General features: G+C 41.7%; 1 protein-coding gene across 7 annotated transcripts in view; it reads right to left on the bottom strand.

Moving 5' to 3' along the window:
- Positions 1 to 12,384, bottom strand: part of ARMC2 (armadillo repeat containing 2) — an 85,157-nt gene that overhangs the window by 8,528 nt on the left and 64,245 nt on the right. For 4 of the 7 annotated variants that reach the window (XM_053297136.1, XM_053296872.1, XM_053297209.1 and 1 more), the window contains exons 15-18: positions 5,794 to 5,907; positions 4,071 to 4,203; positions 3,566 to 3,726; positions 1,689 to 2,031 (exon numbers count right to left, since the gene is read on the bottom strand). In XM_053297136.1, the coding sequence (XP_053153111.1) occupies positions 1,913 to 2,031; positions 3,566 to 3,726; positions 4,071 to 4,203; positions 5,794 to 5,907 (527 nt within the window). In that variant the 3' untranslated portion in view covers positions 1,689 to 1,912. Of the gene's footprint in view, positions 1 to 1,688; positions 2,032 to 3,565; positions 3,727 to 4,070; positions 4,204 to 5,793; positions 5,908 to 12,384 lie in introns of those variants that run through there. The other 3 variants (XM_053296959.1, XM_053297051.1, XM_053297320.1) reach the window with 2 other exon arrangements.

Genomic DNA, 12,384 nt, shown 5'->3' with positions numbered 1-12,384 from the left:
TCCTGGTAAATCAGGGCTGGGGGGGGGAGGGTTGTTCCTGCAGCTTCATTGAAGCCACTAATACACTAATCCAGCCCCAGTTTTACCAAATATGGGTTGATACAAACCTAACTTGAAAAGCTATAGCCTATAATAGAGAATGTGGGTGGAGGGACAGGGTTGACAGACATCCTCCAATGTGCAGCAGGTTGCCCACATGACGGATGGGCTAGATTCAAGTTCCCTAATCCTTAGAACGCTGGTGCTATCTAGTAGCAGGAGATTCATCGCTACAAAGCAGCACATGTACTCTGGCACAGCCAGATTAAAGTGTGGAAACCAAGTGGGTTTTTTAGCTTGGAGTGACCCTGTCTAGCACACTCTTGTTAAACTAGGGGCTAGGTATGGGCTCTGCTTGTCCTACCAAGTTTGTCAACATTCGGTTGACAAACACAGCATTGGTATTGCCTGCAAATAGATGCATTCTGTTCTGAAGTGCATTTTTAATTGTGGCAATTCCATCAATTGTTTCTCCATTAAATTTTGGGGACTGGCATGAGTCTCCTCACTGTAGGGAAGTAACCCTTTGATATCACTAGGCTGGACTTCCAGATTGCTCATTCTTTCTTCCATGACCATGTGCACTTGCCACACAATCATTTGTCACCACCTCCTGCCAAATCTCTTGTGTAATTGATATGTTTTTGCAAAAGCCTTGTTGCTTGGATGCACGTGTGCCATTCAAAAAGGGCACTGTTAAAATTCACATGATGTGAGGGAAAAGCCCTCTCAATTTGAGGGGTAAGAACACTGAAGGAGCTAAGCTGCTTGGAGTCTTTAGGGCAAGACAGGGCATAAATATTTAAAATAAAGGGGCAAGCAATACCAACAACTGTGCCATGATAGGCGTACAGCAGTAGAGTCTAGTTGCAGGGTAGGGGTTGTCTGCTCTGGCACTAGCCAGATGGGCCATGCTAACCTCTCAAGCAGGAGAAGCATCACTTGTGAAAGGTAGCCAGGCATATTGCGTAAAGCAGGGGAGGTTTCCCGAAAGATAAAATGCTTGGTAATGCAGATTTGAGTCTGCATGGGGTAATAAAGATGTATCTAGAAGGTATAATGTGGCTGCCGTAACTTAAAACTAGAGTTGCAGCTAGAGGAGTTGCTTCTGGGAAGAGAGCTGGTCTTGTGGTAGCAAGCATGACTTGTCCCCTTAAGCTAAGCAGGATCCACCCTGGTTGCATATGAAAGGGAGACTAGAAGTGTGAGCGCTGTAAGAGCACTCCAGCCCTTAGGGGATGGAACTGCTCTGGGAAGAGCATCTAGGCTCCAAGTTCCTTCCCTGGCATCTCCAAGATAGGGCTGAGAGAGATTCCTGCCTGCAACCTTGGAGAAGCCGCTGCCAGTCTGTGTAGACAATACTGAGCTAGATGGACCACTGGTCTGACTCAATATATGGCAGCTTCCTATGTTCTTATGTTCTAAGGCTCTCCAGCAAAAAACCCTGATTTTAAAGGGGAATTAATGATTGAGAGAAAACAATGGTGGTTAATCTTCTGCTTACATTTCATTTTCTATTGTCTGAGTTTAATCAACATATTGCTGTTTCAAGTCAGGCCTTATCCATCATTTTCTAAAATATGCCTGTAACATTTTCACCCTAACAAAGTTACACCATTGATGTAGACAAAATTTTCAAAGACATTCAGTCCAGAGGGTGCAGTTGGTTTATTTTTATGGCACGAGAAAGCTAAGTAAAGTTTTGCACAATGTATGTGCAAGCTGCATACAAAAATAATCTATCCAGAGCTACTTTCCATGGAAACAGCCTCATGAAGTACTTTGGTGGTAGTTTGCATAAACAGCTGCTGAAGAGTCATACTGATACTCAACACCCACCTTTAAAATGAAGTAATGGCTTAGGGGAGGCATTTCACTTTTGAATTCTTTGAAGAAGCTTCTGTGCCACAGGCTTGAATTCCATTTCCCAATAAAGTTTATGATAATCTCTTAAATCGCTGTCAAAACTGTAATCCAGTGCTAATTCTTCATCTGCAGTGAGAGGGGTGATGTCTCAATCAGTCCAATAGTATCACACTCAAGCCATTCATGCAACAATCTGGGTGGATGTTCTCTATATAGAGAGGAGAGCTGGTCTTGCAGTAGCAAGCATGACTTGTCCCCTTAGCTAAGCAGGGTCTGCCCTGGTTGCATATGAATGGGAGACTAGAAGAAGTGTGAGCACTGGCAGAGATTCCCCTCAGGGGATGGAGAAGAGTTAGATGTTCTGGGAAGAGCATCTAAGATCCAAGTTCCCTCCCTGCCATCTCCCAGATGGGACTGAGAGAGATTCCTGCCTGCAAACTTGGAGAAGCCGCTGCCAGTCTGAAGACAATACTGAGTGAGATAGACCATTGGTCTGACTCAGTATATGGCAGCTTCCTATGACCATATGCATTGTTGCCATATTCAGAATTTTTAAATTTATTTCTCAAATTTGTACACTGCCCCAAATTTCTGTCTCTGGTCAGTTAACAATGCTGTTTATAGCACATTGGTAAGTACTAGGTAATAGTACTAAAGTAATAGTTAAATAATACTAAAAAATAGTACTAAACTGAAGACTAAAGTGTGAGCTTCAAAGCAAGGTGATGACAATGCAAGTTTCATGACTCTCCCTGACAATGCAATGAAGACAGTGCAGGTGATATTTGCACAGGAGAAGGTAGGAAATTGAAACAATAAGATACTCCTGGTTTGGCACTTCAGTTCACAACCAAAAGTTGCAGAACAGAGAAGCAGAAGAGCCCAGCCAGAGCAGACCAAGTGTCAGTCTAGTACTCTGTAATACTAAGCATTCTATTTTGATAGGCTTAGACACAGAACCTGAAAGGATCAAGCCCCCTGCCGCCCACTGTTTGCTCTCCAGCAGCTAGTACTCTTAAAATGTACAGCCTCCGGACATAAAGGGGCCATATAACTTGCATAACTAATGGCTGTTGATAGACCCCGCCCCCCCGCCACCAAAAAAATGGTCTGATCTGTTTTTCTTGCCATCTGCAATCACTGTCTTGCTGCAGCACATTCCACAAATGGTGCATTGTGTCAAGAAATTTTCTTTGTTTTGAATCTATTGTTACTTTCACTAGGTGACCTTGAGTTCCAGTATTATGTGAGAAAGGGGAAAAAACTTCTACCATTCATGTTTTTACTAGTTTCTATCATGTCTTCATTTTCTAATCATTTTCTCTAAACAAGGAAGTTCCAAACACTTTAGTGTGCTGCTTTTTTTGTTTTAAATAAAGGTGCTCTACACTCCTGATCATTTTGTTTGCCCGTTTCTACACCTTTTCCAGCTCATACCTGGAATACAGTGCAGAGTTCTGGTTGCCCCCATTCTTTTTGAGAGCAGCACCTAGAGCTCTACATAATCATCCATATGTGCCCACACCAATGAGGGGACACAGAGATGGGGGAACAGTGTGGAAATAGTGCAGAAAGCAGCTCTGAAGGCTTGTAAGCTATCCTGAGCCTGAAGAATGCTCACAGCACTTAAAACAATTGTTACTTTGCACCAGTCACTCACCTAAGAAAGACACAAGGAGAAGTAGCAGAGTGTTGGAGTCGTCATCTTCAAAGCATGGCACAGCCCTTGTCATGTCCTCACTGTAGTTCCACAGAGTTTTGCATATCAAACAAGCCAGCTGCCAGTCAGTAGGCCCAAAGTCTCTTAAACAATCAATCAGCCTGAGTGGGATGGGGTGGGGAGAATACATTAAAAATGCTTGCCTTTGTGCTGCTGTCCATAAAAATTGAGTAAAAACCTTGAGGTAGGAAATGCAATATACAAGACTAATTTTAAACTAATATTTTTAGCCTGTCTGTAACCGCCCAGAGATTTGTATGTGGGGTGGTATATTTATTTATTAAATTTTTCTTTTATACTGCCTCCTCCAAAGACTCTAGGCGGTGGACAACAATACCAATAACAATGTACAGGTGGGGGGGGGATATTTCTGCCCTCCCCAATTTGAGCTCAAGTGAAATCAGGAAACCAACTTGAGGAGGCAAAGGACGTTGTCCAAACTCACTTTTTGATTCCACCATCTTCATTCAGTATACCACGTCTACTTTTATCCACAGTAAGGTTGAGAAGAACTCCACAGGCCGAAAAGCAAACATCTTGATGTTTGGCATCAAGCAAAGCAATCATGAATTTGTACACTGGATTGCACAGCAAGAAACAACTATTTCAGAAAACAATCTTTTAAGTAGCATTTTTACAGTACTCACTGAACTACCACTGTGCCAAATGTAAGTCGTGTCCAAGACACGTGCACCTGTTTACAATAGTGGAATACTGCTCTCCTATCCTTAAGGAAATGCTGGTAGTGTCTTATGTTGAACATGATCACAATAAAGCTGAATTATTCACCTCCAGATATGTTTTCACCTCCAGCTCAGTCACACTTCGACTGAGTTAACAGGTTTCTCTTTATCCTTTACATTTTTAGCTGTCAGTATTATGGGCCACTGAACCTCCCCCAAAGTCTTGAAATGGTTGCCCCTTTTGATGACATCTGCCACTTTTACAGAGGCCCTGCTCATGCAGATTTGCCATTATCACTCTGGCTGCAGTTTACTTGCCTGCTCTGATGTGGCTTGATCTGGGGCAAAGTGTGTCCGGGAGGGGTGGCGGGTGGGGAGGGGGAGACATAGGAAGCTGCCTTTTCCTGGATCAGACCATTGGTCCATCTAGCTCAGTATTGTTATTATTCAGTATACACAGACTGGCAGTGGCTTCTCCAAGACTGGAGGAAGGAATCTCTCTTCAGCCCTAGTTTGGAGATGCCAGGGAGGGAACGTGGAACCTCCTGCATGCAAGCATGCAGAGGTACACCAAGGTTATTTTGGAGCCTGGACCTAAAGGCCTTTGAGATGCCCCTCTCCCGCAAATTAAGCATCATCATGCTCAGGACATACTAAAGAGGATTTGCCGGGGGGGGAGGGGCTGTGGAGGCCCTGGACTTCGGCCCAGGGGTAAGAGTGCCTCTGCATGCAGGAACTCTTCTCAGAGCAGCCCCATCCCCCAAGAGGAATAGCTTACAGTGCTCAGACATTTTGTCTCCCATTCAAATGCAAACCAGGGTGGACCTTCTTTAGCAAAGGGGACAATTCATGCTTGCTAACACAAGCCCTTACATTCTGAATGCCAAGGTTTTAAAAATCCCTCGGTTTTTAAGAGAACGGCTTCTTTGTAATGAACCCCACCGCCCATTGAGATCATCAGGAGAGGTCCGTCTGCATTTGCCACCACAATTGTCTGGTGGCTACTCAGGGAGGGGCCTTCTCCATAGCTGCCCCGAGGCTTTGGAATGCACTTCCCTAGTGAAATAAGAGCCTCCCCATCTCTGACCTTTAAAAAGTCCTTAAAGATGCATTTCTTCACCCAGGCTTTAAACTGATGTTGTTTTGAATGTTATTTTTAGAATATTGTTTTAAAAATTTTAAATTGTGTTTTACATTTCTTGCTTTTAAATTTTTGTTTTGTTTTGTTTTTGTTTTTAATTAATTTTTTACTTTTTAATCTTGTTGTAAACCGCCCAGAGACATAAGTTTTGGGCGGGGTAAAATATGATTGATTGATTGATTAATAAATAAATAAATAAGGTCCATTAGCAGCCTGTGTGAAGCTGAACTGTCTCTCTAGCAGTAGTGCATAGGCTTTCAAAAGACAGACAGACAACACTTTGTTCTGCTGAGACTAGTATTCATTTTTATCACTTGGTCAATTCTGATGGGATTGGAACTCACCTTTTCTCTGTACAATGAATTCACAGATTTCATGGTACTGCGAAAGATTACCAAAGACTCGAATAGCCTCCAGAATTCCATCCATATTACTGCTCATTAACAACTTTAAAAGCACTGTTGGTTAGGAAAGATGTGGAAAAAATGCATTTAGTAGAGTTCACTGAGAAAAATTAAGCACCTTCTGTTGCAGTTAAATGACAGAAGCAAATACATAATTCCAGCATGCAACAATGTGATCCTTGTGTATAAAAGAAGAGCAAATGCATCAGATAAAGAAATATGGTATTTGAATTAAAAGGGAAATTTCACTGGGCGCACTTGGCTCTAGCACTTTGTACAGAAACCAATTATGAACAACATGCAATTATTTGGGAAATTCTGGAAAGTAAAGTTAATGAAGCCCTTCATATGTTAGGGCTGCAACAACAATATATTTCAACCTACAGCCTAAGGCCGATTTGCAGCCTGCATGTTTCCTTTCAATATTAAATAATCCCAAGTACAGAAAAGCCTTTTCTATAGCCAGGCTAAATCAATTTGTCATCAGCAGTTATGGAAGGTTGGGTTACCTTGGCATTCAAGAGTTTGCTATCACCTCTGGTGCTATAGAAACATTAGCTCATATCCTCCTAGACTATAATTTTTACAAGGCATTGAAGCCTGTTCGCTCTCCCTCTCTCATATACTCTGTGTGTGTGTACGTGTACGTGTACACACACACACACACACACACACACAGAGAGAGAGAAAGGGACTGGCAATTCTAACATGAGAGTCAATTGCTCATTATCATGATGTGTAGTTTGGCCTCTCAGTTCAAACAGATTGATAATCTCAAACAACAATGGGATTGTATAGCTCCTATGGACATTTTTCAGTGAACTTGACTATGGCAATGTGCTCTGTGTTGAGCTGCCTTTGTACATAGTCCAGAAACCGCAACTGGCACAAAATGCGGTAGCCAGGTTGGTCCCCAAGATAACCCAAAGAGACTATAAGACTCTTATTTTATTTTAAAACACTGATTGCTGATACATTTCCATGCAAAACACAAAGTACTGGTCATCACCTACAAAGCCCTAAAGGCCTTGGACCCAGAGAAAGTATTAAAGAGAATGCTTTCTTTGTCATGAGCATAGGTGAGCACCACCTATTTAAATCATCTGAGGAGGTCCATCTGTGGTTGCCACTGGTTCATCTGGTGTCTGCTCAGGGCTGAACCTTCTTGGCAGCCACCCCAAGGCTTTGGAATATGCTCCCTGTCTGACAGCTTTTAAAGACTCGAAAGACATACCTATTCAACCAAGCTTTTAATGAGATTTGTAATTTTTAAAAAAAACATTTTAATTTTTACAGTTGTATTGTGGTCACTAGGAGCTGACATCAACTCGACAGCACATTTTACATTTACTTTATTTTATTATGCAAACCACCTGGAGACGCAAGTTGGGGTGGTATATAAATGTGAAAAACATATAAATAAATACTGAAAATATAGCTAAGTTTCTTGTGGCAGTTATCAGAACAAAGCTATTCAGAAAGGCCATGCTGCGTTAAACTTAATGCAATGTGATATTGTACTAATTATGTATTAATTTTTTGAAACTTAACACTGCTGTACAATTTGATCAGACCCATGATTTTTAGCTTTTAACTTAAGTTTGATGTCCAAACTGTGTGTTTGTCTTTGTTTTTATGATTTGTGGACTGAAAGAGAGAGCTCCCTTTATATCCTGTCAGACATAAGCGGAGAACAAGGAAGAAGGTGACAGCAGCAGTATGATCTGGCCCTCTGAGGGAGGAGTCTTTAGAACATAGGGACTGTAACACTGTGCACCCTGGGGCTGCTGCAGACTCGGAAGGCAGCCCCCACACTGTTAAGAACAGGCAGCTGCAGTCACACAAGCAACACTACTCACTATTCACAACACTATACACAAGAAGCGGAGGCGGGGTGGGGGGGCTGCTATTGCATTGCTTGTACAGCAGCCCGTTCTTACCAGCATTGGGGTTGGCTTCCAAGTTTGCAGCAGCCCAGGACACAGCGTAAAAGCCCCGTAACACTTACATTATTGTGTGTGTGTGTGTGTGTGTGTGTGTGTGTGTGTGTGTGTGTGTGGTGTGTGTTTCCTACAGTCCCTCCAAGGATTGCTCTTCCCTCCACTTCCCTAGCGTACGTCATATTAACCAATGTGTGTTGGGTTGCATGGTCCTTGATCATATGAACATACAGATATATGGCTATTAGACACAGGAATCAGTATGCCAGCAGCAGCTGGGGGAGCATGCAGTCTGTTTTGCAGAGTTATGCTTAGATATGAAAAAAAGGCTGGTCATTTTCAAGGTCCTCCTTCCCACATTTTATGTTTAGTGACACAAATACTGTGTACTGAGGCTGTGGGAAGCTGCCACCTGGATGTGTCTTGAGGAATTATTAGATGGATTTGTGGGCAAGAAGGACTGGCTTCTCCAACATGCTACTTGCCAAGAGATTTTGAGTTCAAAGTTCAGACCTACACTGTGGTGTGGCATATGATGGGCTTTGGTGATATTATCTGCCCTCAGAGGAAGCCCATTGAAACCACATTCAAGACACACATCTCCCATGTAGCCTACAGTTCTCTCCTTGAGACTCCTTGCCAAGTTAAAATGGCAAGTGGGGTTTACACAGTCAGTAGTTTTCAAACCACTGTGTTCCAGGGAACTCTGACATCTCATCATGGGTTCTACAAGGAAGAGGTTAGTCATGCCAGACCTGCTTCCATGAAAGGGAGCTTGCCTACCACTATGAACCTTGACTTGGCCAAAATATGCTGGAATATACCACAGAAACATCTGCAATTTGTAGGGTTCTTCAGCAGATACGGAAAGGGTTCCCTGGAAGACAAACATCTGAAAACTACTGCCCAGTGCAGGTATCCTCAATGTTATATACCAGGGAGATACCCCATGTCCTGGCAGACTTAATTTCATGCACAGGATATATGATGCAGAGTTTTCCTCAAAGACATAAAGGAACAGGGAGATTCCACAAAGGCATAGTTTGTCCTCTCCACAGGAGTGTTGGGCCCAGGCTGTAAAGGGCCCAGCATACCTGTGGATGCTGTGGACCTATTTTGAAGCTGGCTCAGGTGCTGATAAGTAGCCAGTGCAGACATGCCAAAGCAGATGCAAGGATGTTCTCTATGCCCAGCTTCTTCCAGAAGCAAGGTGGTGATGATCTTCACTCGCTGAAACGTCCAAAACAGCCACTATGGCTATGTTACACAGAATAAATTGCACCTGTTATTCTGGTGATCACCAGAACAGTAACTATATCTTGATCAACTGATCCAGAATAATAGCTAATTATAGAATAATGACTGGATAATGAATAATGACTAATACTCCTGCTAACTGAGTAAAGAGTCACCTTTAAGTGGTGATTCTCTTATATTTAACAGGGGGAGAGCAACTGGTCCTATCCAACCCCAGCACAGTATCCCTCCAGTGGCTGTTGCTGGTATCTGCCTTATGTTTCTTTTTAGATTGTGAGCCCTCTGGGGATAGGGGACCATCTTATTTACATATTATTTGTTTTTCTATGTAAACTAGCTCTTCTTTGGTTGAAGAGTGGTATATAAATATTTGTAGAAGCAGCTGTAGTAATTCTCTTGCAAACAGGACTCATAATAATAATAACAACAACAACAACAACCACCCATATGTGGTAAATGACAAATTGAAGAAAATGGAATATGTGAAATCTGTTAATGGCTCCTTAAATCAAAACCAGGCAATCTCCCCTTTGCCTTCACCTCAAAAAACCCGAATGCCGTTTAACAGAAAAGCAACAAGAACTAAAGCAAAAAAATAACTGAGCACATGAACCAAACAACCACCAGGGTTCGACTTCTAGCGCTAAAATCAGTTGCCAAAAAACAACTTGCTCAGGCATTAAAAGATGTCAATGCTGCACTTGCAGAAATAACAAACAATAATTTGCAAGAAACAAACCAACTAATGTACAGTGCAGCAACTATAACAACACAAGAGCTCGGATATAAGATCAGTGGACCTGTCAAAAAAGAAAGTAGTACATCACCCAAATGGAAGATTAGATTAGAAAATAAAATTGCCAGGCTTAGATCAGATGCTAGTAAATTGAAAGATATGAAAGACAAGAAGCTAAAGAATGAAAACACCAAACAGTATCTGACCCAAAAATTCCACCTAGATTCAAGGAAAACTAGAGAAGTCCTGGAAATAATAAAGCAGCAAATAACAGCAGTGTCAAAGAAGATTAGCAGATACGAAGCCAGAATTACACAACACAGGCAGAATCTCCAATTCCAGTCGAAGGAGAAACTGCAAGAAACCTAGAAACGCCAAATAAAGAAGAAACAGTGCAATTCTGGGGGAAATTATGGGACAATCCAACAGATTGTAATAAAAAAGCAGGCCGGAGGAAAGAGGTTGAAAAATGTAACCAACAAATGCAAGATCTAATAATAACACTAGAATTAATAAGTGAAAGAGCAAAGAAAATTAAAAATTGGACTGCATCAGGCAACGATGAACTGCATGGCTTTTGGTTTAAACACCTAACAAGCCTTCATAAAAAACTATCAAAACAGTTCAATTACATTTTGCAAGGAGGTGATATTGAACAATGGCTAACAACTGGGAAACCCATCTAATGAAAGACCCAGCAAAAGATGCAGTTCCAAGTAATTATAGATCGATAACCTGCCTGCCAACCATGTTCAAATTATTAACTGGAATAATAGCAGATGAAGTAATGCAACACTTATTAACTAAGAAACAGCTTCCAGTTGAACAGAAAGGAAATTGCCCGAACACCAGAGGCACAAAAGACCAGCTGCTGATTGACAAAATGATTTTAGAAAACTGCAAGAGAAGAAAAACAAATCTAAGTGTTGCATGGATTGACTACAAGAAAGCCTTCGACACATTGCCTCACACATGGATACTAAACTGTTTAGAAACAACTGGTGTCAGCAAAAACATTCAGATATTTATTTAAAAAAGCAATGAGCATGTGGAGTACACAGTTAACAATCAATGGCGAGACACTTGGACAGGTTAGCATTAGAAGAAGTATTTTCCAAGTGGACTCACTACCCCCTCTGTTGTTTGTAATCGCCATGATTCCACTTTCACAAGTACTAAACAAAACAGACCTCGGATGGCAAACATCTAAAACATCCAGTAAAATCAACCATCTGCTGTACATGGACGATCTGAAGTTGTATGGAAAGTCCCAGTCAGAAATCGAATCACTGCTAAACACTGTCCGTATATTCAGTAGCGATATAGCAATGGAGTTTGGACTAGACAAGAGTGTTGCATTAATAATGAACAGAGGAAAAATAACAAAAACAGAAGGAATAGAACTGCCTAATGGAAACAACATCAAGAACCTAGAAGAGAAAGAACATTACAAATACTTGGGCATTCTCCAGGCTGATAACATCGCACACACTGAAGTTAAAAGAAAAATGGGAAGTGAATACATCAGGAGAGTTAGAAAAATCCTCAAGTCCAAACTCAATGGCGGGAACACCATACAAGCCATCAACACCTGGGCTATACCTGATCAGATACACTGCAGGAATAATAGACTGGACCCAGGCAGAGCTAGAGACACTAGATCGTAAGACCAGGAAAATCATGACCATCAATCATGCTCTGCACCCCCGCAGTGATGTAGATAGGCTATACCTCCCTCGCAGCTCAGGTGGAAGAGGAATGCTGCAAGTCCATCAAACAGTAGAGGAAGAGAAAAGAGGCCTTGAAGAATATATCAAGGACAGTGAAGAAGATGCACTTCAAATGGTCAATAATGCGAAACTATTCAACACCAATGAAACAAAGCAGGCCTACAAGAAAAAACAAGTCAAGAACCAAGCAGAAAAATGGAAAAAGAAGCCCCTGCATGGTCAATATTTGCACAATATAAGTGGAAAATCGGACATCACCAAGACCTGGCAATGGCTTAAGAATGGCAACTTGAAGAAAGAAACAGGTTTAATACTGGCTGCACAAGAACAGGCACTAAGAACAAATGCAATAAGAGCACAAGCCGAAAAATCCACAACAAACAGCAAGTGCCGCCTTTGTAAAGAAGCAGAAGAAACAGTGGACCACCTAATCAGCTGTTGTAAAAAGATCGCACAGACTGACTACAAACAAAGGCATGACAAGGTAGCAGGGATGATACACTGGAACATCTGCAAAAAATACAAGCTACCTGTAGCCAAAAATTGGTGGGACCATAAAACTGAAAAGGTTGTAGAAAATGAAGATGTAAAAATATTATGGGACTTCCGACTACAAACAGAAAAACATCTGCCACACAATACACCAGATATAACTGTAGTCGAGAAGAAAAAAAAACAAGTTAAAATAATCAATATAGCAATACCAGGGGATAGCAGAACAGAAGAAAAAGAGATAGGGGGAAAAAACAAAATACAAAGATCTACAAATTGAAATTGAAAGGCAGAAAAAGACCAAAATAATCCCAGTGGTAACTGGCACCCTAGGTGCAATTCCAAAACAACTTGAAGAGCACCTCAACACCATAGG

Source organism: Hemicordylus capensis, chromosome 1 (genome assembly GCF_027244095.1).
Source record: "Hemicordylus capensis ecotype Gifberg chromosome 1, rHemCap1.1.pri, whole genome shotgun sequence".
In the NCBI taxonomy this organism is placed as follows: domain Eukaryota; kingdom Metazoa; phylum Chordata; class Lepidosauria; order Squamata; family Cordylidae; genus Hemicordylus; species Hemicordylus capensis.
The sequence above is the reverse complement of the archived record's forward strand: the minus strand, read 5'-3'. Positions and strand labels throughout refer to the sequence as shown.